The sequence below is a fragment of the Bos grunniens genome, chromosome 14, assembly GCF_055505025.1.
Source record: "Bos grunniens cultivar Pamir isolate PY7600 chromosome 14, Bosgru_T2T1.0, whole genome shotgun sequence".
Lineage (NCBI taxonomy): Eukaryota > Metazoa > Chordata > Mammalia > Artiodactyla > Bovidae > Bos > Bos grunniens.
In genome coordinates, this window is record NC_141178.1 from 14,974,457 (window position 1) to 15,002,039 (window position 27,583).

Sequence of the window (27,583 nt, forward strand, 5' to 3'; positions counted from 1 at the left end):
GAGCATTTTGTGAGGTTTAAATGAAATTCTATAATTGCCTGACACAAGGTAAGTTTTGCATACAAAGGCAATGGAACCCCACTCCAGTACTCTTGTCTGGAAAATCCCATGGACGGAGGAGCCTGGTGGGCTGCAGTCCATGGGGTCTCTAGGAGTCGGACACGACTGAGTGACTTCACTTTCTCTTTTCACTTTCATGTATTGGAAAAGGAAATGGCAACCCACTCCAGTGTTCTTGCCTGGAGAATCCCAGGGACGGGGGAGCCTGGTGGGCTGCCGTCTTTGGGGTCGCACAGAGTTGGACACGACTGAAGCGACTTAGCAGCAGAATGTACTATTATTATATAGTTTTGCTAAGTAATGAATGGATATACTCACTGAATAAAAAAGGAAGGGAGGGAAACATGGAGAGAGGGAGGGAAGGAAGAAGAAAGAGAAGAGAAGGAAGGAAGGAAGACAGGTAGGAAAGAGGGAGGGGAGAGAGAGAAAGAAGAGCTTAATTTACTTAATATCGCTGTTGTGATTGCTGCTATCTGATTGGGAGACGCCTAACATTGTATTGCCATTTTGATCTCCATCTGTTTAGTTTGTTCAAACTCTGTTAGGGTTGTGTGTTTACTAGTCTGTTTCTCTTTCTGGATTGGAAGTTCCCTTGGGGACATACTCTGTGTCTTCTTCATCTCAGTGTCTCTGGGGTTGGGCACAAGGCCTGGCACACAGTATTGCTGGAATGAATGAGTAAAACATGTTAGAGGGAGCCTGTTAGGTTTGCTAACGTGTAAATTCAAGGTGTCACCATTTCATATTCATAAAAGTGGAATAATAATAGAGATGAGGTAACTAAGCTTCTGAGTTGCTACTTATCAAAAATAGAATCTCTAGAATCTGAAAGGAGACTATACAGTTATGTAAATTTTGGTAAAGAATTGCAAACTGCTATTACTTGGGTGCTTTGTGAGGCTGCTATAATTAATGGTCTGTTTGCATTCCCAGTACGGACTGTCATTTTTCATCTGCTTGTAACCTTGATATAAAGATTTATTCTTGGCTGATATTTTGCATTCATAATTTTAAAATATTTGTGAATGTTCATCTTCTATTTTCCAGCTTTCTGATTACTGAAAGCATAAGCTTAAGAACCATATCACTATGGCATGTTTCTCTGAATCCCTAGTGGTAAAAAGAAATTAATGCATTTTGAATTCAGGTTTCAGGATTATGACAATGTTGTTTGCTTATACAGTGCCCTTTGAAAAATGTCTAGTGTAGCATATGAACCGAAATAATCCCCAGTAGCCTCAAGTCTGCTTTTTACTATTGCCTGCACTTTTGTTCTCTTTCTCACATCAAAGCTGAAGACCGTTCCAAAAGTCACCTTGAGTCCAAAGGACCCTTTGGCATCTCTGGCCCCCTGGAGAAAGTACTGATCAGAAGGTACTACCAGGAGGACTGTGTGTGTGTGTTAAATCACTTCAGTCATGTCTGACTTTTTGCAACTTGATGAACTATATAGCCCACCAGGCTCCTCTGTCCATGGGATTTCCCAGGCAAGAATACTGGAGTGGGTTGCCATCCCCTCCTCCAGGGGATCTTCCCAACCCAGGTATTGAACCCACGTCTCTTATGTCTCCTGCATTGGTAGATGGGTTCTTTACCACTCGTGCCACCAGAGAAGCCCACCACGAGGATTCAAGATGAACAAAGTAACAATATAGAGAGTGGGATTTGGAGTCAGACAGACCTAGATTCAAATGCAGGTTTAGCCACTTAGAGGTTGTGTGAATTTACATACATGGTTTAATGTGAGAACCTCTTTGCTCATCTGTAACATGGCGAGAATACTCTTTATCCCATAGAGTTGTTGGGAGAACTGTATGGGATCAAGCATTCAGTGTAGAGACCCTGACATGTGAGAAGCAATCAGTGAATTTTGTAGCTGACATCTTATCTTTGTCATGGTTGCTACCATCATCACTGTCTTCCTTGGATAATGACAGCACTAAGCAGGCGGGTGGACATGAACTGGAACATCTTAAGAAGCAGCAACTCCAGAACTCTCCTCGGTGTGGGCACCAAAGACCTTGGTTCTGTTTACCTCCTGATTTCAGGAGCCCACTCTTGCAGTCTCCCTCAGTCTTTGGCTTAAAACTCTGTTCTCTTTTACCCCCTTTGACCTCACTTTCAGTGCTCCGCACCATTCTTGCACATAGTGCCAAAGCCACAGTGACTCAGACCAGTGATCAGTGGCCAGACCAAAGATAAAGCAACTCGTATCAGTGCCAGGGATCAGACCCCTGATCAACTTGGTAACTGCTTTCTGTCTCTCTCTCTCTGCTTGTTCAGTATGTGTTTCTCCATGAGAACATAAATTCCACAAGGACAGGACTACATCTTTCTTGTATATCATTATACTTTCAATACACATGACAGTTACTCAAGAACTGTTTACTGATTCAAGTTGTGGTTAGCACATCTGCTTTTTACACAGAAGGTCCTGGGATCCATCCCCAGTGGAACCAACTCCTGGAAGTATGTCTTTTGGACTTCTCTGGTGGCTCAGATGATAAAGAATCTGCCTGCAATGTGGGAGACTCGGGTTCGATCCCTGAGTCGGGAAGATCCCCTGAGAAGGGAATGGCAACCCACTCCAGTATTCTTGCCTGGAGAATCCCATGGACGGAGGAGCCTGGTGGGCTATAGTCCATAAGTTTGCAAAGAGTTGGACATGACTACGTGACTTTCACTTTTTCACAGTTACTATTAAAAAATTATCTAAGATAAAAAGGATGGAGAACCAACTATAAATGGATATATACTGACTCATGTCTATTTTCTGAAGCCACATTCTAAAGCATCACAGATGTTTTCCCCCAATTTTGTGTTTTGGTAAAATAGCAGTCTGTGGTAAAATTGAAAGACTATTAGATGACTCATATACTGTTTGTCAGAAATTGCTGAACTTTTTCCTGAAGAGATGGTACCTTTCACATTGCCACCTGCCATGTGTAAGAGTTCAGCTTGCTCCATTTTCTCACTGAAAAATGGTGTTTTCAGTCTGTTTAGTTTTAGCCATTTTCCTGATGACTAATGATGTTGAACACACATTCACATGTTGGTTGGCCATTTCCAAATCTTCCTTTGTGAATAGTCTGCTCAAGTCTTTTCTCTATTTTATAATTCGGTTGTTTTAAAATTATTCAGTAATAGGAATTCTCTATATATTCTAGAAGAAAGTCCACTATTAGATATATGTTTTGCAAATATTTTCTCTCAGGTGGTGTCTCACTTACAGTTTTGCTTTTATCTTAAACAGTGCCTTTTGATGAGATGTTTTAAATGTTGATAGATTTTAACTTATCAAGTTTTTTAGTTGCTTTCTGTGTGCACTCATGCACCCTTCACCTACATTCATTATTTAATTTTTACCACATTTGTTCTCTTTCACCTTTTAATCAATTTAAAATGAGGTAGGTACAGCCACAGAGCATTTAAATCATAAATATATGAGCGTGTACTTCATAAGAACAAGGACCTTCTCTAACATAAGGTAGTATCATTGTCATACTTAGGAAATTTAACATAGTTGTATAAATGTTATATAATGTAAATTCCATTGACATTCAGATCTCCAATTATCCCCAACTCTCAATAATTAATGTCCCTGCTTTCTAAAAAGTTCTAGAACCCAATCAAGGGTATGACATTACATTTAGGGTTCATGTATCTTTAGTCTCCTTAAATCTGGAATTATTCCCTAGTCTTTTTAATATTTTATCACTTTGACATATTTGAGGATAAGGGTAGTTGTTTTGCAAAGTGTCCCTCACTAGAGTTAGTTATTTCCCCATTATTAAATTCAAATTAAATATTTTTGGCAAGAATTCTAAATGAATATGTAGTGTCCCCCCTATTGCATTATATAAGGAAATGAGTAATACCAGTTTTCCTTAATAGTGAGGCTAAGTTTGATCACTTGTCTAAGGCAGTATCTCTGGATTTCATCGTTAGAGAAGTTCTCCTTTGTAGGGTAAATAAATACATTGTAATTATGGGGAGATGCTTTGAGACTTTATGAATTTTATATTCTCCATTAAAATTTCATCCAATGAAAATTTAGCATGTGTTGATGATCCTTGCCTGCATCAGATAGTACATTGCCAGTTATAAATGTATTCCTAATTCAGTGATTCCTATTATATACATTTTTTAACTGGCACTTTTTTGTAAAGAAGAGCTTTCACTCTTTTTATTGTTTCTGATTATCACTTCATGGATTTTTTTAAAGGAATGTATTAAAATCTATAGCTGTCATTCTTGTTGATAAAGCATCAACAATTTCAAAGCCCTTAAGTGTCAAAGCTAATATTTTATGATAAGCTCGAATATTGGAAACATTGACAGGAATTCACTTTTTTTTTTTTTTAATCCAAAGGAACCCAAACTATCCTAGGTAGTCAGCTAATTAGCAGGGTGTAATCAATACCATCCATTTCCTCTGAACTTTGTCATTAACAGCATGCACTCTGGAGTAATGACTCTGGAAATATTTTTAGAGTTTATCATTACCAGTGTGTACCACATGTGAATGAAGATCCTCACCCCATCCATAATTGCTGTTAATTATTAAAATAGGCAAAGATCTCAGATCCAGAGTCTGGAGAAGGCAATGGCACCCCACTCCAAAATCCCATGGACAGAGGAGCCTGGTGGGCTGCAGTCCCTGGGCTTTCGAAGAGTCTGACATGACTGAGTGACTTCACTTTCACTTTTCAGGTTTATGCATTGCAGAAGGAAATGGCAACCCACTCCAGTGTTCTTGCCTGGAGAATGCCAGGGACGGGGGAGCCTGGTGGGCTGCCGTCTATGGGGTCACACAGAGTCGGACACGACTGAAGCAACTTTGCAGCAGCAGCAGCAGATCCAGAGATTGCTTCTCCAGAGTTTTGTTTTTAACCTTTTTCTTTTCACTTTTTTGCTGTGTCATGCTGATGTTGAGGAGTGTGTTCCCACAGAGTTCTCTCCAGGAGAAGTGTGTCTCTGTGGGTTTGCAGGGCCTGCGCGGACGCCTGTTTGGGAGGAGTTTACATAGTATCTGTGGTGGGCTACAGAAAACTGCAAGTTACGCGCCCACTGCATCTTGCCCACGTCATCAGTGCTTGCGAAGGGGCGACCAGCCTTGGCCAGTCAGTCAGCGGGTAATAGTTTCATAGCTCAATGAACGTCTGTTTCTGCACTGGTTGCTCCTCTAAAAATTAAATATTTGACATCTAGGAGAAAAAAATTTAATTTTTGACATTTACCAAGTTGATTCATTCAATAAACATTCATCAGGTGTCTTTTATATTCCAGGCCAGGAAGGACCCAAGTTTTGTAGGGCCAGGCACTTATATAATTTAAGGGTTTCTTTAAGAAAAAGAATATGAAATTGCAGAAACAAATTTAGTTTTAAAATCAATATTTACTTAGTTAGAATAGCAAATTGTAACAAGTTACAAATTTAAGAAATCTGCCAAATACTAAAAACATTACAAAATTTTAAAAAAATCATATTTTTAAAAAATAACTACCTGTCAAGCTTCTATATTTTTCCTCGTTTTTTTCTTACATAGTCTGATTGGTGTTTATATTTTCTATAGAGAGAATAAAAAGAAAATTCAGTTTTTCCTTTACCATGGTTGAAATTTAGATTTTATTAGTGATAGTCTGGGAAAGTTTATTTCAGCTTGACAGATTTTTGTTTGCAATATCATATGCGTTCTTAAGGCTGTCAGATTTCAGAAAGTTGCTATCAAGTTATTTTCACATATGAGCTTAAGGACATTACAGACGCTCTTGTATACAGTGACAATGAATTGACAGCAGTCTTTGGATACATGTTATGGCTTTCTGTTACCTTTATATTTGTCACTATTTTGTGTCAGATCAAGAAATGTCAGTGTTTTTCTAAGGTGATTTGTCCTTCATTATTTGTATTATTAAGTAATCTAAGAGACTATTCATCATGAATACTTGAAGCACATCTCTTTTTCTCAGTAAATGTGGCTTTTGTATGTCTTTTTTTTCTGGTATTTATTGCCAGACAGGTTAGAACAGATATGTTATATATGCTAACATGCTATTTGATCTGTTGACTCAAATAAAACATGTGACTTCATACATCAACGCACACACTGTTTGCAGTACAACCATAGGCTTGTGCCCTGTGAACATAGGGTTTCTGACAAATTGCATTTTGTATGACTTGCTCAAAAAAGAAAATTAAAATATAAAATTATATATCAGTGTCTCTTTATAGAACAGTCTTTTGGACTCTGTGGGAGAGGGAGAGGGTGGGATGAGTTGGGAGAATGGCATTGAAATACGTATAATATCATATATGGAACGAGTAGCCAGTCCAGATTTGCTGCATGATACTGGATGCTTGGGGCTGGTGCACTGGGATGACCCAGAGGGATGGTATGGGGAGGGAGGAGGGAGGAGGGTTCAGGATGGGGAACACATGTATACCTGTGGCGGATTCATTTCGATATTTGGCAAAACCAATACAATATTGTAAAGTTTAAAAATAAAATAAAATTAAAAAAAAGAAGATATACAAATGACAGACACACAAAAAGGTAAAAAATATAAAATAAAATATAAAATTAGGAGGTGTCTTCATAATAGCATACCCTGAATTACAGAATCTGTTCTTGACAAGTTCTTTCCATTTTAAGTAGGTGCCCATGGGAATGGAATCCTTCAGTTGCGGTTTTGCACACCTGATAACTGGAAGGAATTTTGAGTGACCAGCTTCTGAACCTCTCCCAGGCACTCCTCCTTTCATCGCCAGGTGTTGCAGGATCCCTTCTCAGCACCATGTGACCCCTGGCCCCGCCCCTTTGTAGTAGTCCCGGGAGCCTCTCTCATACCAGGCGCAGATTATGACTGTGAATCCTGTAAATGCATCCCCAATCAACTTCCTCAAAATATCTAGATTCATTCTGATGTTGTCTAATATGATGGGAGGTATGACAGAAGTAGAGTCAGAGTGTATTAGGAGAGTTAATACTGTGACGTGCGTGGACCTGAGCTGGGCTTCTGGTGAGGCCTCCACAGATGGAGCCGGTAACGCCATGCTCACCTTACTCCTCCTCCTCCTCATTTCTGTATGTGTTTTAGTGGTCTTTTCAGTTTTTGGTGGTTTGGCACTTGCAATTCTTTATAAGCAGCTTCTTCCTATTTCTACTCCGTTTCCCTTTTAGGACCTAGATTTCAAAATGGTAAAGCTGGATGAGCCCTGAGAGAACGTCTACTCCACCCCTTCATTTTAGAGTTGAGCAGTAGTGACCTTGGGGCTGAAGGTCACCCCTTCATTTTAGAGATGAGCAGTAGTGACCTTGGGGCTGAAGGTAACTCAGCTATGGTAGAGCAGGGACAACGTGTCTTTTAGCTCCTGATCACGTGTTTCCTTTCTCTCATGTCTCCATGGGTAGATCTCTATGAGCTATACGCAGCCTCCCAGGATTGAGTCAATTAACTTAGACATACATTGATTTAATCTCTGTGGGATTCCTCCCCCCACCCCAGTGGATATTTTTAAGAGTTAGCATGCACAGTGTGCTTCTAAAATGCCACCTAATAGGGTTGCCTTGCTCATTTTGATAGGACTTTCAGCAAAGTGCACTGTATCAGGAACACTCTCACAGAAAATGGAAACTCACCTGGTGAAGAAGTAAGCTTTCCACCGACTTTGTGTTTTCTTCCCTCCGCAGGGGAAGAGACTATATGTCAGCTACCTGGTCTTTCTCTGGGGTTTGGTTTTTAATCTCCAGGGAGGTGAGGCTGACAAAATCTCATCTGTTCTCTTGCTAAGGAAAGAAGCTGTGAAATAGATCTTCATTGCTTACATGCCTTATGTTGCTTAGCACCAGCTGTATCCATAACACCATGGTGAATTTAAAATACTGCTCCTTTGGAATACTTGTTACAAGGGACTCTGAGGCTCATAAATAGCCCAAATAGGCATTGTGAAAGTATACCAATTTTTAATTGGATTTATTCCTCTGAGAAAAAACTTAAGTTCATGAATGTATATCCAAATACTGCTTGTTACTGATGTGGATTTTTCTGCTGTAAGTTCTAGGAATCTCTTAATTCCAAGTGGGGAAAGAAAATGAGCTAACGTATATTCAACAGCTTTTAATCATTGAGTACTTTATATTAAATCTCAGCTGAACCCTTGGATTGCAGGGAACTTTAGATCCATTTTACATTTGAGTAACTTGGTGGAGATTGTATCCTAGGACATTTTGAAGAAAATTTCTTTCATCATCTGTTTGCTAGCTTAGGAACTGACAGTGTTGATGTAACTGAACTGGAAATAGAGAAAGTAATGTATTGATAAGAGTTTTTGTAAGATCACTGTGGTAAAAGTGGAAAAGAGACCAAGTGATGTGTTCCAGTTGAGAAGATCGGGTCGAGAGAATGAAAGAAGGAAAATTGCCAACAAATGTCCGAACACCAGCATTAACAATAGTGAAGAGGCGTTTGCAGTCCTGGGCCCTTTTCCTTTGGAAGGCAGATTTTGAAAGACATCCTTGATCATATTTCTGTGAGGCTCTTCCTTTTGCCCCTCCTGCTTCTCTTTATTTAGTACCTTCTTGTGGCTCCTAAATGAGATTCCCTGTTACCTGCCAGACTAAACAGCAGAGGCACAAGCTGTACCCTCCTGGCAACTGGTTATATCTCCGCTTCCAGAGCTTTGCCCTGTGGCAGCTTCAGTACATTACCATCATCCCTTTTGCACATATTGCAGCTCCCCAAGACCTGGGGGGGAGAAAAAAAAGCAGATCTGTAGATATGCAAAGCTCAAAATCAAGAGTTAGGTAATGAATCACTCCTCCCCTTGCCCTTGCCTGTTACTGAATCCTGTTCCAGCTGGGTTGGAAAAGAGCATTGGCCATGCTGTCCCAAGCAGATAAGATTTCTCCAATGCCATCTCTTCCTTTCTTAACTAAAAACAAAACACCACACAACAATCAGACCCCAAAAGAAAAATGACAGTAGATGAGTGTGATGGTGGTTTGTACTGTTTTCCTATTTTGTGTGTTCAATCATATTTGCCTTAATAAGTACGATTGGAAGTGGTCCTTTTTCTTCTTTTCCTACCTTCTGGCATGAGATTTATAGGTGAAGATAGAAATGCTCTGGCTCTTCAAGGAAGAGCTCCCTTTCTGGTCTCCTGCTCTGCTCGTATCCCATCTCCTTGCCCTCTTCGCGCTCCTGCTGACTTGCTTCTCTCTCTCTCTACCTCCCTCTCTCCTTCCATCAGGGCTTAGAGAAGTCTTGCACTTGTCTTTTGACAAGCGTCACATAGACAGCATGAGCTCATTTAAGCTGAACTGTCTGGGGGAAGCTAAATTTGTTGAGGAGAACAACCATTTGGATGACAAGTGCCAGGACACACCAGATGGCTCAACAGGAGAAACTCTTATCAGACTCCCAGCTCACGTTCCAGGTGGCCTGTCTGTCTCTCCCTCCCCTATTTCTATTTGTTCACGGCTGACCCAAACGGAAACCTTGAAATACAAATGCAGTTCTCCTTGGAAGTTGCAAAGAAAAAGACGTGATAGTGACTCAGCCTAGCAACCCTACAACTCCCTCCCCTTATATGTGCTTGTCACTGCTGATGCTCCGCAGAACCCTTTGGGCACGTATTTGAAGAAGCCTCAATTGTGAGCCCTGCAAGTTGTTTAATAAACAGGTCTATTATCCAAGCTGAAAAAACCTTGACATTTTGGACAGTCACCCACCTTGGCTACATTTAACTCTTCTCAATATAGGGTCTTCCCTATAGCTCAAACAGTAAAGAATCTGCCTGCAATGCAGGAGACCCAGGTTCGATCCCTGGGTCAGGAAGATCCTCTGGAGAAGGGAATGGCAGTCCACTCCAGTATTCTTGCCTGGAGAATCCCATGGACAGAGGAGCCTGGCAGGCTAGAACGGAATAGCAGTCCACTTCAGTATTCTTGCCTGGAGAATCTCATGGACAGAGAAGCCTGGCAGGCTACAGTCTGTGGGATTGCAAAGAGTTGGACACGACTGAGTGACTAACACTACTACTCTTAAATATTCTTCCCCATTTGCCTCCCAGTTGGACTGATTTTTTTCAGGTGGAGGCGGGTGGAGGGCGACTCTCACTTGCCAGACAGAGAACCTATAGACATAATTGTCACTGGAAGTTATTTAGTGGAAGGTAAGATTTTTTTTTTTTTTTGGTCCATGTAAAACCTCCTAAAATTCAAGGCCAGGGCACCATGCAGGCTGTAATCTATGAATCATTAAATTCTTAACACACCCTGAGAACAGAAAGAAAGAGATCAACCTTTATAGACACAAGTGGAATTCCTCCTCTGAACACTGGTAATTCATGTGACATTTGCTGTTTGCTTATGTTTGCAGTGAAATTCTTTCCCTCAACCTTGCCCTCTGCTGTTACTGGTCGCTTAGGAGGCCTTCTGAGAGAGCAACACAATTTATGTTCCAAGTACACAAACAAAGCAAGTGTTTTTAATGCTGGGCATCAATATTTTTTTGGTCAATACTTGGTTCACATGAGAACCTTTATTTTTTCCAGCCTGTAAGCTTTGGCTCTGGATTTACATATTTTGGAGGTTTGATGTTGTTGCTAATTCAGTGATGAAATTTATTCATAGAAAAGGATTATTGTAAGTGAAGAAATAAAGTATCAAATAGTGTAGACAACCCAGGATACATGTGCTTGGTATTAGGAATCGCATAGTTGGGCAAAGCCAGTTGATGGCAATGGCATATTTATTTGCAGGTTGGAGTTTCATTAATAACTTAAAATGGGAATCAGAGAAAAAGACCTCTGAGCAGCCTCATCTAGCTGTTACAACCCCCACATGGCAAGATAGCATGTTGTACTTCTGCTCTTCTCTCCAAGAACTCTTGGGACTTTAGCTCATGAATATTATTGAAGACTATTTTTCAAGAGGAATTTTAGGTTTACAACAAGACTGAGAGGGGGATACAGAGATTTTACATGTACTCACTGCCCCCATACATACATAACCCACCCCACAAACAACATCACTCCCCAGAATGGCAAAAACTTTCACCAAGGATTAGACTACAGTGACACATCATTATTACCCAAAGTCCAGAATTTACCTTAGGGTTCACTCCTTTTTTTGGCTGTTCCGTCTTTGTTGTGGTGTGGGCTTCTCTCCAGCGGCAGCGCATGGGCTTCTCTTGTTGTGGAGCATGGGCTTAGTTGCCCTGTGGCGTGTGGGATCTTAGTTCCCCAAGCGGAGACTGAACCCATGTCCCCTGCATTGAAAGGTAGATTCTTAACCACTGGACCATCGGGGAATTCCCTAGGGTTCACTCTTCATATTGTACATTCTATGGATTTGAACAAGTGCATAGTGACAGATATCCATCATTATAGTAGTATACAGAATATCTTCACTGCTCTAAAAATCCTCTGTGCTCTGCCTGTTCATCTCTCTTTGCCCCTGCCTCTGGCAACCATGATCTTTTTAGTATCTCCATAGTTTTGCCTCTTCCAGAATGTCATATCATTGGAATCATACAGCATATAGCATTTTCAGATTGGCTTCTTTAATAATATGCACTTAAGTTTTCCCCATGTCTTTTCATGGCTCAGTAGCTTATCCCTTTTTAGTGTTAAATATTATTTCATTGTCTGAATGTTTCACAGTTTGTTTATCCATTCACCTATTGACAGAGATCTTGGTTGCTTCCAAGTTTGGGCAATTATGAATAAAGCTGCTATAAACATCTGTGTGCAAGTTTCTGTATGAATATATATTTTTAACTCTTTTGGGTAAATACCTAGGAGTGTGATTTGTGGATTGTGTATTAAGAGTATATTTAGTTTTGTAAAGAAAGAAAGAAAATGAAGTTGGTCAGTTCCGTCCAACTCTTTGTGGCCCCATGGAGTGTAGCCTGCCAGGCTCCTCTGTCCATGGAATTTTCCAGGCAAAAATATTGGAGTGGGTTGCCATTTCTATTTGAATCATTTGTGCATTTCTACCAGCAGTGAATGAAGGTTCTTGTTGTTCCACATCCTTGCCAGACTTGGTGGTGTCAGTATTTTAGATTTTGGCCATTCTAATAGGCTTCTACTGGGCTTCCTGGTGGCTCAGTGGTAAAGAATCCACCTGCCAATGCAGGAGGTGCAGGTTCGATCCCTGGGTCAGGAAGACCCCCTGCAGAAGGAAATGGTAACCCATCGCAGTATTCTTACCTGGGAAATCCCAAGGATAGAAGGAGCTAGATGGGGTATAGTCCATAGGGTTACAAAAGAGTCGGACGAGACTTAGGGACTAAACAGTAACAAACAGGCTTATCGTGGTATCTCACTGTTTTAATTTGCATTTCCGTGATGAGTATGATGAGTAGAATCTTTTCATATATGTATATCCTATCTGTATATCTGAGGTGTCCATTAAGGTCTTTGGTTCATTTTTAAATTGAGTTGTTCATTTTATTTAATTGTTGAGTGTTAGGAATTCTTTGTATGTTTTGGATAACAATCCTTCATCAGATGTGTCTTATTTTCCCAATCTATGTCTTATCTTCTCGTTCTCTTAGTATTATCTTTCATAGAGCAGAATATTTAATTTTAATGAATCAAGTTTAGCAATTATTTCTTTCATGTATCATATCTTTAATGTTGTATCTAAAAAACATCAGTATAACCAAAGTCATGTAGGTTTTCTCCTATGTTATCTTCTAGGACTTTTAGAATTTTGCATTTTGTGTTTAAGATCCGTTTTGGGTTAACTTTTGTGAAGGGTGTAAGATGTGTGTCTGTTGGTTTTTTGCATGTGGATGTGTTCAGGCTCCTTTTGTTGAGGAGACTATCTGTTCCATTGCGTTGCCTTTGCTTCTGTGTCAAAGATCAGTTACCTATATTTATGAGACTGTTTCTGGGCTTCTGACTTATTCCATTGGTCTGTTTGTCTGCTCTTTCACTAACACCACAGGGTTTGATTACTGTAACTTTGCAGTAAGTCTTGAAATTGAGTAGTGTCAGTCTTTCAACTCAGAGAAGGCAATGGCACCCCACTCCAGTACTCTTGCCTGGAAAATCCCATGGATGGAGGAGCCTGGTGGGCTGCAGTCCATGGGGTTGCTAAGAGTCGGACATGACTGAGCAACTTCACTTTCACTTTTCACTTTCATGCATTGGAGAAGGAAATGGCAACCTACTCCAGCGTTCTTGCCTGGAGAATCCCAGGGACGGGGGAGCCTGGTGGGCTGCTGTCTATGGGGTCGCACAGAGTCGGACACGACTGAAGTGATTTAGCAAGCAAGCAAGTCTTTCAACTTTGTTCTCCTTTAATATTGTGTTAGCTATTCTTGAAACTTTATTTTTGACAAATGTAGATTTCTGGGTTTTAAGGACATGCCAGATTAGCAGATGTAGGACTGCTGGAGGATATTTTGGACACTAAAGGAAGAGACCAAAACTAAAGTGTAGCCACAAAGTTGGATTTCCGTACCCACAATGGTAGAAATTTACAAGGATAGCATTGAGTCACCCAGAAAAATTATGTTGTGACTTTTTTTGAAGTAACAGATTAGGGGAACTAACCTTTATTTAGTATAAGAAATTGGCTCACACAGTTATGGAGGCTGATAAGTCCCAAGACCTGCAAGCTGGAGATCTAAGGTTGCTGATGGCATAATCCCAGTCCACGTCCGAGGGGCCGAGACCCAGGAGGGCCAGTAATGCAATTCCAACTCAGACTCCAGGCCTGAGACACAGGAGGAGCCATTGTTTCAGTCTGAGATGAAGGCAGGAGAAAACTGATGTCTCAGTTTGAAGGCAATCAGGTAAGAAGATCACTTGCAGAAAGCCATCATTTTATTTCATTCAGACCTTCAACTGATTGGGTGGGACTCCTTCATATTAATCTTATCCAGAAACACCCTCACAGAAATACCCAGAATAATCTTTGATCAAATATCTGGCACTTTGTGGTTCAGGCAAGTTAACACATAAAATTAACCACCTCAGCCATTTCCCATCAGTTACATTAAGATGTCTTCCTATCTCTAGACAACAAGTGAATGCTGAGAAAAGGAAACTGATGGCATCATGTCATGAGCCCGAGGATCCAAGGCAAAGATGGTAAATTCAGTCCTGATAGGAGAATTCTTGGTTCTGGGAAATAGTTAGACAAGCTTCTAAATTATGTAATTCATTCATTCTGTCTTTTTTTTTTTTTTTTCCATTGCAGCCTCAATTCATATACTTCTTCCTCAGGGGGCTGTCCCTAGACACTGCCCAAAGTAGTCCTTCTAGCTGCTCTCGTTTATTCATTCACAAAAGTTTATTGAGAGCCTATCCCATGAAAGGCATTGGGAATTCAACAATGACTGTAGTTAAGAGACAAGGTCCCCACCCTTGTGCATCTTACCCACTAATGGACCCAAATGGAAACAAAGGAACAAATAAAGAATGTAATTTCTGATAGTATTAAATGCAATAACAAATACAATAGATTAATGCAGTAGAGTGTAGACTTGGCCACAGTGGTAGTTACAGTAGCTCCACTGGTCAGGGAAGACATTTCTATAAGATCACATTCAACTTGTATTTGAGTGATGACAAGAAGCTGTCCATTCAGAGACCTGGAGGAAGAGACTCTTGGTCAGAGGTAACATTTAGTTAGATAGCACAACAAGGAGAATCATTTGATGTGTTCTAGGTACCTAACAGAAACTGATGTGCCTAGAATAGAGGGAGCAAGAGGTAGGAAGTAGCTGGCAGAGAGATCAGCAGGGCTACGTCTTCATAAAAGGGGTCGTATAATCCTTGGTTTGGAGCTTACATTTTACTCTAATTGAAATGGGTTTTTAGTAGAAGAGCAGTACAATCTGGGCTTCCCTTGTGGCTCAGCTGGTAAAGAATCTACCTGCAATGTGGGAGACCTGGGTTTGATCCCTGGGTTGGGAAGATCCCCAGAGAAGGAAAAGGCTACCCACTCCAGAATTCTGGCCTGGAGAATTCCATGGACTGTATAGTCCATGGGGTTGCTAAGAGTTGGACATGACTGAGCAACTTTCACTTTCAGTACAATCTGTGCTTTAGGAAATGACTGACCTCAGGGTAGGACACAGATTGTAGGGAAAAGGAATGGAAGTAAGAAGGCCACACATTTAGGAGGCTGTTGCAAGGGATATGTGATACATTGTGATACCTGGATTGTGCTCATAGCAGTAGGGATGGCCAGCCATGGTCAGATTTGGCTGCTGAGTAAGCAGAGTCTTCAGGACTTGCTGATGGACTGGATGCAGGAGGTGAAGAAAATAAAAGATTCAAAGGTGAATGCTAGGTTTTATTTTCTAAGTGGCATTTATCTTTATTTGAAATTATCTTGCTTATTCATTTGTATACTTTGCTGTTTGTCTCCTCCTGCCAGGCTACAGGTACAGTGAGAGAAGCAACCTTGCTTATATTATCAGATGCTAAGGAATTGCTTACCCCACTCCAGTACTTTTGCCTGGAAAATCCCATGGACGGAGGAGCCTGGTAGGTTGCAGTCCATGGGGTCGCTAGAGTTGGACACGACTGAGCGACTTCACTTTCACTTTTCACTTTCATGCATTGGAAAAGGAAATGGCAACCCACTCCAGTGTTCTTGCCTGGAGAATCCCAGGGATGGGGAAGCCTGGTGGGCTGCCGTTTATGGGGTCGCACAGAGTCAGACACAACTGAAGTGACTTAGCAGCAGCAGCAGCAGCAAGGAATTGCTTACCCTCAACATCTAGGACAGTGACATTGCTCGAATGTGTGCATGAATCAATTATCAATGGAATATTTTGTATGAACCAGGCCTGTCCTAAAGCTGAAGTATAGAGGAGAACAAGAAAGAAGGAACCTCTATAGACATGTAGTCTGCATTCTGGTGGAGGAGATAGATAACAAAGTTGTTTCAGGTTTTGGTAAGTGCTATGTTGTTCTGTTGTTATTGTTGTTCAGTCGCTAAGTCCTGTCTGACTGTTTGTGACCCATGAACTGAAGCACACCTGGCTTCCTTGTCCTTTACTATCTCCCGGAATTTGCTCAGACTCATGTCCATTGAGTCATTGATGATGCCATCCAGCCATCTCATCCTCTGTCACTGAGTTGAGAAAATGATAGTTTATCTCTTGTTCTACATGTGTTCACTAGATGGAAATTTCCATGAAAGTAAGGTCTAGGTCTTATATTCTTTGTATAGTGTCAAGCAGATAATATGTCCCTAGGAAATACAAATAGGCTGGTCATACCTGGAAGCCACCCCTGGTTCCTAGTGTGCCTTAGGCACCTGTTTTGTTATCTGTGCAAGTGGACAGCTAACAAAAGTGACCAGGCCTCTCCTTTCTCATGTAGGTCAGCAGTACCTAGACCCATGGGTCTCTGCCTGGACAGGCCTTGTAAATTAACTGATCCCCTGGCTTTGGTTGTCACTAAGCATAGACAGTCCACCTATGGACTCACACAGTCACGCACAGCCTTGCTGCAAATTTAGCTGAAGATTGTGCCTCAGGGTCGGTAGGGAAGAATTAAATCTGTAAGGAAGATACACTCAGGCCAATAAACATGAAGTGCCAGAAATAAGTGCCCAGAGGGATCTAAGAGCATCCACATGTTTATTAAAAAACAAAAAAAAACACCTCCTCCCCCCCTACTAAAGGAACATATTTAGACCTCCTCTGATCAAATTGTTTCCTCCATCGTATCTGCTTTGAGCAGAAGATTTTCAAAAGAGCTTTGTTTGACCTTAAGCAATCTTTTCCTCAGATAAGGATGCACAATCAGGGGAAATTTTTCACTGGGTTGTTGGTCAGCTATGAAAATGAAAAATGAAAAATCTTTCCTGACTGGAGTAACCTTGAAATGCTTTGGTAGCATGACATTTTTCAGTTGTCCATTTATAAGCAACTGTAAACATTTTAGCCAGAACAGACTTTTTGGTTGTCAGGTAGTCTCTAAATATTTATTCATACTTCCTGTTTACTCATTCTCCACTAGGAACCATTCCTAAGGCTTTGCCTTCTTGTTATTTAATGCTTTTTCTGTCTCTGTGTTCTTCATAACTCAAGATCACTAACCCATTGTATTTTTAGGAGGAAATATTGATCAGAAAGCAGACTGGGAAGAGGTGAGTCATGGCAATTCTTATGCTGTGAAAGTGTGAGCTTAGCATAATGCTAACCAGACAGTAGATGCTCAGTTCATGATTCAGTGGTTTGATGGTTTCAGTGAATGGTGCCCAGCAGAGGGAATGTCTGTTTTCTTGCTAAGCACTATGGCCAGAGTGTCCTCATTTGGTTTAGACCGTAGACAAATGTAGAGCACTGACCACATATGGACACTCTACTAGAAGTGAGGCAGGATACTGAGATCCACCTGACATGCTGCTGTCCTCTGGGGCCTCAGTTTTGAGTGCAGGAAAGAAGCGTGCATGAGCACTGTCTCTCCAGGAAGCATGTACCTATTAATAGGATAATAAGGGAAATATGAAATCTTATGAGAAATAGTATGTGAACAGAGAACTTCCTAATGTTCAAGCTGTATTTAGAAAAGGTGGAGGAATCAGATCAAATTGGCAACACCCACTGGATCATAGAAAAAGCAAGAGAATGCCAGAAAAACATCTACTTCTACTTGATTGACTACACTAAAACCATTGATTATGTGGATCACAAAAAACTGTGGAAAATTCTTAGAGATGGGAATATCAGACCACCTTACCTGCCTCCTGAGAAACCTGTATGCAGGTCAAGAAGCAACGGTTAGAACAGGACATGGAACAACGGACTGGTTGCAAATTGGGAAAGGAGTACATCAAGGCTGTATATTGTCACCCTGCTTATTTAACTTCTATGCAGAGTGCATCATGCAAAATGCCAGGCTGGATGAAGCACAAGCTGGAATCAAGATTGCCAGGAGAAATATCAATAACCTCAGATATGCAGATGACATTGCCCTAATGGCAGAAAGAGAAGAGGAACTAAAGAACCTCTTGATGAAAGTGAAAGAGAAGAGTGAAAAGCTGGCTTAAAACTCAACATTCAAAAAATAAAGATCATGGCATCCGGTCCCATCACTTCATGGCAAATAGATGGGGAAACAATGGAAACAGTGACAGACTATTTTCTTGGGCTCTAAAATCTCTGCAGATGGTGACTGCAGCTATGAAATTAAAAGACGCTTGCTCCTTGAAAGAAAAGCTATGACAAATTTAGACAGCATATTAAAAAGCAGACACTACTTTGCAGACAAAGGTCCATCTAGTCAAAGCTGTGGTTTTTCCAGTATGGATGTGAGAGCTGTAGTGCCAAAGAATTGATGCTTTTGAACTGTGGTGTTGGAGAAGACTCTTGAGAGTCCCTTGGACTGCAAGGAGATCAAACCTGTCCGTCCTAAAGAAAATCAATCCTGAATATTCATTGGAAGGACTGATGCTGAAACTGAAGCTCCAATACTTTGGCCACCTGCTGCCAAGAGCTGACTCATTGGAAAAGACCCTGATGCTGGGAAAGATTGAAAGCAGGAGAAGGGGACGACAGAGGATGAGAGGGTTGGATGGCATCACCGACTCAATGTACATGAGTTTGAGCAAGCTCCGGGAGATGGTGAAGGACAAAGAAGCCTGGCGTGCTGCAGTCCATGGGGCTGTGAAGAGTTGGACATGACTGAGTAACTGAACAACAATGAGAAATAGGGGAGATAGACGATAACACTTTGTAGGGTAATCCAGGCCTTACTAGGGATCCTCCTGTAAATTTTCTGCCAGATTTTAATTTTGAGTATTTTTCTTGGATTGTTAGTTCTAACTTGTGGCAGACCATATCAAGACTGGTATGTATGCCTATGTTCACTTTTATCAGATAATCTTCCATCTGTTTTGAGTTTATGCTTTGTTTCCACTTACTTAATCTTGAGTTATTTACACAATAGTGTTAAATATCCTGAATGTTACTCTTCTTTTTCCCACCCAAATGAAAATTGCTAATGCAAAATTGTATTAACAAAATGACTATAACTGAAATCTCCATTCCTAGGGTAGTTAATGAGATCTCCCACTCTTTCTGTCCTTCCACAGGCTTCTTTCCTTCTATCCTATGAAGGCAAATAGGTTACTGACTCACTAATTTTCTAGCTGTTGTAAATGTTTAGTTTTGTGTTTAGAAATATTTTAAAATAAATTTATGTAAACTACTAAATTGCTTTTATTTTCGTTTTCTCTTAATTGTCATTTATGTTCTTCTAACTCTTTGTATGCCTACTAATTTTTGTGCAAATACCATGCATTAAAAAAAAAAACTATGGAAGCTTCATAGGCTTACCTTTCCTCTACTAGACTAACCAAGTTAAGGAACTGATCTTCTTAATTCAACTGCAGACTATGTTGCATCAGGATAAGTTGCAATTTTGTTACAACTCAGACTCTATGGGTTTCTCCCTGTTCTAAGCATGGCCCCCTAGGGCTTTCTATCCAAAGCCTGGTATATCTCTGAATCCTTAGTCCCAAGAGAATGCAGAATTTCTGACATGCTTTTGAGAAGTTTTGACTTAACTCTCTATTATGCCATGTGCAACTTCATAATCTGCCAACTGGATGGGGAGACCAGCTCTGTGGTCAAGTCCCTCATATGGCCAGTCTTGTTACCGAAGTCCCAGTGGCTGCCAGAGGACCTGCTGCTGTCCCTGTCCCTGTGCTGTCTGCTGCCTGCATGGACCCTGAGCTTGTCCTCTAGACCCTGTAGCCAGAGCCAGCTCACTAGTGGCAGATGTCCCCCGTGGGTAGCTGCATATACTTAGGTCACCTCTGAAATCTTCCTCTTTCTGGAATTTTACTTTTCAGTCCTCTTTGCTTCAGTAATGCTCTCATACCTTAAATATATGATTTTTGTCATTTATTTGATTTTTCTTATTGTTTATAGTGAGAAAGTTGGCCTTCTATGCATAACTCATTATACCCATGGCTTCTGTGAATAACTCATTATACCCAGAATTAGAATTTCTCCTTACTTTTTTTTTTAACTCCTACAGATGATTTCGTAGCATGATATACTATCTTCTACAGTTTATTTAGCCCTCTCCCTGTTTATGGACATGCTGATTATTTCCAGGTTTTCATTGTTGCAGTCTTGTAATTGAAATTAAAGTATATGCATTTTTGTGTACTTTAAGGTGTATGGCAATTACTAATATCTGGAACTTCTGGACTGACAAATATGGATTTTTAATTTTGATAGCGATTACCAAATTGTTCTCCGCAACTATTTAAATTAGATTCTTGGAGGCTTCCTTTCAACTAGATCAATACTTTTTAGGTCTGCCTTTGACTCTACTAGGAACATGGAGAGGTCTACAGACTGTGTTTCAGAGGCACTGAGCACACTGGGGGCCCTGCCGCTCTGACCCTGATGGTCTCCTGAGGGCACGTTCAGAACTCTTACAATGTGTTAGATGATCATGCAGTGGATTGCAGCACTTCAGCACATTCTCTAAGACACCAGTGGAGTGAAACCAGCACTGAGGAGACAGAAGGAAAAAACAAATCACTGAGAATAGCGTATTTCCAATACAGGCAATTCCCCAGTTGAAAAGCTTAGCTATTACTGCACTGAGAGGATACTGGTAACTGCTTTAAAGTTGTGGGATCTGCTCTTTATTCATATCAGTGGTTTTTTTCACGTGCTTGCTATAAAATCAGTCTTTTGGCTGGTTCACTCAGTGCATATGAATACCTTTTCAGATTCCCTCGCACTCCTTGGCCCAGTAGCAATTCCTTTTCTTGCCAGAGCACAGGGAATAAGAAGGTAGGTTTTCTAAGCATTTATTTGTATTGAGCAATGGGAAGTGTCAGGGGCGGTAAGTGTGGGGTGCGCAAGTGTGCGTGGTCTGCAGGAGCTCCTCCAGTTCATAGGCTGGGTCTGCTGGGATAGTGACCTTGGGCTTCGTTTCACTCCAGGGCAAAACTAAACTCTTGGCTGAATAGATGGGAGGTAGGGATAAGTCTCAGGGCTCTGGACACTTAACCTAAAATTCTAAAGAGAAATTCCTTATTCTTTTTTCCTTTACTGTAGCTTAGCTTTAGGCAGTATTCATAAGCTCTCTGTTATACTAAAATAAGAAACTGTAGTGCTTATTTTCAAAACTAGTAAATGGATTTTCAGTGTAATAGGAATACATGCTGGTTTCTAGTAATACATGCTGGTTTATTTTGAATTTAAAAATTTTGAATTTTGATTTAGTGGTGTCATTTTAATTCTTTGAATATAGCAGGGGAGGGGTCAGAAATAAAACAGCTTCTTTTCTGGACTCATTCATTTATTCACTCTTCATTAAGCAGTTATTTAACTTCCTCCTAAATATTAGACATTGGGCTTTGCATTAGTGATAGACAAATGAATAAGCCAGTGATACTTTTGTTGGTGGTGTGTCATGAAAATTGTCTAGATTGGATTCTAAGCCAGCATGAGCACTTTAGAATATAGAAAATAGAAATCAAACAGAAATACTCCATTTAGAATAAAAATTATGCAGCCAGTTGTCTAAGAAAGTGCTCTGCTTCTTACCAGTCATTCAGAATCTTATGGCTAACACTGAGTAGAAAATTGGAAAGAACAATGAAAGAGGCAAGAAGTTAATGGAATGGGGACAGAGTTGAGAGGACAGAATTTAAACAGAAGGAGGAAAGGCAACAGGGATTGAAGAAGGTTGTTTAGGTCACTAAGCTTATAAGATCTTCTGTTTCCCAATCAGTACACTGTGACCCTGAACACATAAGGACATGAATACAGTATACTAATGCATATATATGGAGTTTAGAAAGATGGTAACGATGACCCTATATGTGAGACAGCATATAGAGACATGGTTGTATAGAACAGTCTTTTGGACTCTGTGGGAGAAGGCGAGGGTGGGATGATTTGAGAGAATAGCACTGAAACATGTATATTATCATATGTGAAACAGATCGCCAGTCCAGGTTGGATGCATGAGACAGGGTGCTCAGGGCTGGTGCACTGGGATGACCCAGAGGGATGGGATGGGGAGGGATGTGGGAGGGGGGTTCAGGATGGGGGACACATGTACACCCATGGCTAATTCATGTCAGTGTATGGCAAAAACCACTACAATATTGTAAAGTTAGCCTCCAATTAAAATAAATAAAAAATAATAAAAAAAAGGACAAGATGAGGATATCACTGGGCTGTGATATATTCTTCACAGTCTCACTTCCCTCAGCTGATTCTGGCATCAGAGTTGACATAGAGCACGTGCTGAGGAGTGTATGGAGATACATCTTAAACAGGTTGTTTGTTCTTAAGAAAACTTGAGGTTTAAATTCAGACTTACTTACTTTACAAAAATTAGATGATTACCCAGAATGCCTGGCACCCAGTGCTACCAAACTGGGGGTGTACAGGACAACACTGGTCCAACCTCTGAGACCAAGAAGCCACGAGAGAGGGCAGGCTGGAATACAGCCAACCATGATGTAAGATAGGATATGATGAAGACTTTAAAAGAAATACAAACAAACTGTTGTGGGCATTCAGAGGAAAATGTACTTCTGGTTTTTGGATAATTGACTACAGGGAGAATAAGGAAGGCGAAAAAATCAGAGAAGCCTTCATGAAGGAGAGAGTATTTTAACTTACCATGGAAGATGGCTTGAACGTCAACAAGTGATAGATCTCAACAGGGCGGGAGGATATGGACATTACGGGTGAGATAACGGCAGCTTTGGGTTTAGAACAAAGCTTTAGAAGGAGTATGATGACTATTGTTATATTATTGGGTGGGGGTGGGGATGGAGGATGCAGAGAAACTATGCTTTGGGGTCACACAGATATGTCTTCAGATCTTTTCTGCTCATAAATGTGGGACTATGCCCATGTTACTTAATCTTTCTGAATCTCAGTTCTCTCATCTCAAAAGTAGGGACTGTAATATTTGTTTCTTTTGTGTGTTTGATTTTTCTTTCCTGAAGATTTGTCATAATCTATGTAAACTCTGTGGCTGTCAGGAAATGGTAGCAAATATTGTGGTAAGTAGCTAGGTTGTCTCAGTTTGGGGCCATGGTATTAGATAAGACCAGAAAAGTATTCTGTGATCAAATTTTGGTTGGTCTAAAGGAGCTAGTTTGAGAATATGGACTTGACTTTACATATAGATATCCGAGAGCCATTGAAAATGTTTGACTAGGAAGTAGTTAAAGTTTAGAATTGGAAATTTTATTCTGAAAGCAGTGCTGATGCCAGATGCATTGTGGGGATGAAGTGTGAAAGAGTAGAGCAATTAATGGAGAATGATATCAGACCCTACTAGTCACACCTTAATAACTGTTCTTTCCCCTTTCAATTTTTAGCTGTAAAGATGGCAAGGTTTTAGCTGTAAAATAAAGACTCTTTCCCCAGATTTCCTTGTGGTTATGTGGGGCTGTAAGATTATGTTCTGGCCAGAAGTATCTATCAGGCAGTAGCATGCCTAACAGATTGCAAGCACGCATCCTTTACTTCCGTTGCTTCTTTGATTCTGCTACTGAGATAATCTGCCTTCTTGGTAGGTCTAGGTGCTCATTTGGATCCTAGGAATAGTGGAAAGTTGAAATAGCAGGAGTCTGAGTCCCAGAAGACTTCATGGACCACAACTGTCCTATCAGTGGCAAACTAAATTCTGCCAGACTTCCACATAAGAGAGGATCAAACTATCTTATTGAAATCATTGAAAATTTGGCATTCTGTTACTTGCAATAGCATGTAATCCTAGCCAACTCAGAGTTGGAGGGGAAAGTGAATAGGAGTTTGCTTTCTAGGAGTCCAAGCCAATGGCAATTGTAGGAATATAGGGGAGCGTGTTTGGAGCCAGGGGAAGGATGAGGCTTTTGGTTTGGGGTTCAGTCCAGATGGAGATGTCAGATGATTACCATATGTAAAATAGATAGCCAATGGGAATTTGCTGTATGACTCAGGGAACTCAAACCCGGGCTCTGTTACAACCTAGAGGGGTAGGATGGAAAGGGAGGTGGGAGGGATATTCAAATGGGAAGGGACATGGGTAACCTATGGCTGACTCATGTTGATGTTTGGTAGAAACCAACATAATACTGTAAAGCAACTATCCTTCAATTAAAGTTAAATAAATTTTTTAAAAAAGGAAAACAAACAAACAAACAATGTTGGGAGCCTGGAAGAGTGGTCAGAGTTGGAGATATTGACTTGAAGTGGGAAGCAGGCCTCTAAATAGTTCTGATAATTGATTATATGGGAGGAGATGAAATTTCCAAGGGAAAAGAGTGTAGAAAGAGTGTAAAATGAGTGCAAAAAACTGAAGGCTGACACTGGATGAAAGCTCTGTTCATAGACGGTGGGGGAAGGGCAATAGAGACAGGTGGGTTAGGCAGAAGCAGCATACTGAGGCTGAAGCTTAAAGGAAGAAGAATCGAGACTAGATTGGTAACGTTTATTTCTTTTGCAAATGGCGAGAAATGTGGGAGAGGAACAGAAAGTCCCAGGTTCCTCATAGTCAAGAATGTACTGATTAGATGTGTTTATTTGTTAAAGAATAAAATGCTATTTTGTTGAATGTTTCAGGGGGGCCTTTCCTTGCAGCCCACCGAGTTATTTTCTGTTTTTAAGACTTGGTTACAACTTTGGTAAGCCCTTCTCAGATGGGCAACTGCAACCCAAAGTGTCTCAGTGACAGAATTGCCAAGGAATTCCATGGAGAATGGATCGTCTTGGTTGGAAAGTTACTTAATGGCTTTTAAAGCAGTGAGCAGATGATCATACTGCGTAAGCAACAAACCATGAACACTGAGTACTCAAGAATATCTTAGTTTTGGCATCAAGTGAAATGAATGACAAATTGTATTTCACACATTGTAATAATATGCATAATTGTTATTGGTCTCCAGGAGAACAGGTCATATAGTAACTGGCTGTAACTGGTGGTAGCCACTATTACTTTTGTCTGGATATACCAGGTGTTTATGGGAATAGCTGTAAGTGGGATAATGTTGAGCAATGTGAGGGACAGGATGGCTTGTGCCAAGAGGAAAGGTTGAGAAGTGGGCACCTTTCCCCTCCTATTTTTGTAATCAGCTTGTTCTAGAGGTGGGGGCCTAGAGTGTCTTGCCCCTAGTCAAGCCTACCAAAGGGCCTAGTGGGTCTACCTGTACTGGTCTCCATGTGCCAGGACTGGCCATCTTCTCTCGTTGGAGAAGATGGAAGATACTGCCATCTGTGGCTGCATGCTTTCCTGCGAGTTCTTTGAGACTTTATGTATAACCCTACCTGAAGCTTTTCTTCTTTCAGCAGGAGATTTTGGACCATAGAAACTTCAGAAATTATGATTATCTGCACTCATCCAGACTCTAAAGGGGAAGGTCTGTGTATGTAAAGGTTACAGGACTCTTTGTGAGACAGAGTTTTGGTTTAAGGAGCAGTATGCTGATGCTAAGTTGCTTCAGTCATGTCCGACTCTGTGCAACCCCATGGACGGCAGCCCCCCAGGCTCACCCATCCCTGGGATTCTCCAGGCAAGAACACTGGAGTGGGTTACCATTTCCTTCTCCAATACATGAAAGTGAAAAGTGAAAGTCTCTCAGTCATGTCTGACTCTTGGAAACCCCATGGACTGCAGCCTACCAGGCTCCTCCATCCATGGGATTTTCCAGGCAAGAGTACTGGAGTGGGTTGCCATTGCCTTCTCCATACACTGGGTGAATACTATGTAAATCAACATTTTAGTATGATAGACAGAGGCTGGGTTGACTGTCAGTGGTATTTCCCTGCTACTATTCACACCCTGTGTAATATCCTCCCCATGAGTGTGGCCAGGACCTGTGACTTACTTGTGACTGATTGTCATTGTTCAGTCACCCAGTCAAGTCCGATTCTTTGTGATCCCATGGACTGCAGCACGCTAGGCCTCTCTGTCCCTCACCATCTCCTGAAGTCTGCCCAAGTTCATGTCTATTGCATCGGTGATGCCATCCAGCCATCTCATCCTCTGACACCCTCTTCTCCTTCTGCCCTCAATCTTTCCCAGCATCAGGGACTTTCCCAATGAGTCAGCGGTATACATCAGATGACCAAAATACTGGCTTTTGAGCATCAGTGTTAGTCCTTTCAACAAGTAGTCAGGGTTGATTTCCCTTAAGATTGACTGGTTTGATCTTCTTGCTGTCTAAGAGACTCTCAGGAGTCTTCTCCAGCACCACAGTTTGAAGCCATCAATTTTTCATTGCCCCATCTTCTTCACAGTCCACCTCTCACAACCGTATGCGACCACTGGGAAGACGATAGCCAGCAGCTAGTGTTCTGTGATATGGAAGACAAAAGAGTTGCAGAGTTATGAATAACCATAAGGAACCCCAAAGGGTCACAAACCATGTTAGCAAAATATCACGTTCTCTTGCTATATCATCCAAATCCAGAGTGCCTCAATAAATACTTGTTAAATGAATTCTGGGTAAATATTCTTATTTCAGAATATTTTAAAATTGCATCCTAGATCTATGTGTCCTCTGTGTTTTCACCTATAAGGAAATGAACACCAGTAGCTAATTGGAGTGGTGGGGTGAGGGATGAGGCATAGACCGGCACAGCACTGAGAGGCAGCATGTCTTCCCCACAGAACAAAGGTATTGGCAAAATTGTGGTTCAAATTTCAGTTCCTTTAATTACTAGTTGTGTGCTATTGAGCCAGAGTTTGACCAGAGTTTCTCTGTTTAATAAAATATAACAATACTGGTTCCAAATCGGGAAAGGAGTACATCAAGGCTGTATATTATCACTCTGCTTATTTAACTTCTATGCAGAGTACATCATGAGAAATGCTGGGCTGGATGAAGCACAAGCTGGAATCAAGATTGCCGGGAGAAATATCAATAACCTCAGATATGCGGATGACACCACGTTTATAGCAGAAAGCGAAGAGAACTAAAGACCCTGTTGATGAAAGTTAAAGAGGAGAGGGAAAAAGTTGGCTTAAAACTCAATATTCAGAAAACCAAGATCATGGCATCCAGCCCCATCGCTTCATGGCAAACAGATGGGGAAACAATGGAAACAGTGACAGACTTTATGTTTTGGGGCTCCAAAATTACCGCAGATGGTGACTGCAGCCATGAAATTAAAAGACGCTTGCTCCTTTGAAAAAAAGCTATGACCAACTTAGACAGCATATTAAAAAGCAGAGACATTACTTTTCCAACAAAACTCCATCTAGTCAAAGCTCTGGTTTTTCCAGTAGTCATGTGTGGATGTGAGAGTTGGACTATAAAGAAAGCTGAGCACCAAAGAATTGGTGCTTTTGAAGTGTGGTGATGGAGAAGACTCTTGAGGGTCCCTTGGACTGCAGAGAGATCCAATCAGTCCATCCTAAAGGAACTCAGTCCTGAATGAATATTCAGGTGCTGATTCTGAAGCTGAAACTCCAGTACTTTGGCCACCTGCTGTGAGGAACTGACTCATTTGAAAAGACCCTGATGCTGGGAAAGATTGAAGGCGGGAGGAGAAGGGGACGACA

At 41.0% G+C, this 27,583-nt stretch overlaps 1 protein-coding gene across 11 annotated transcripts in view; it reads left to right on the forward strand.

Moving 5' to 3' along the window:
- Positions 1–27,583, forward strand: part of CPQ (carboxypeptidase Q) — a 577,075-nt gene that overhangs the window by 218,593 nt on the left and 330,899 nt on the right. Inside the window, exon 4 of one of the 11 annotated variants that reach the window (XM_086336031.1) lies at positions 4,774–6,276. The exons of the other annotated variants lie outside the window; for them this stretch is intronic. Within the exon in view, the coding sequence (XP_086192157.1) occupies positions 4,774–5,089 (316 nt within the window). The 3' untranslated portion in view covers positions 5,090–6,276. Of the gene's footprint in view, positions 1–4,773; positions 6,277–27,583 lie in introns of those variants that run through there. 11 annotated transcript variants of the gene reach the window in all.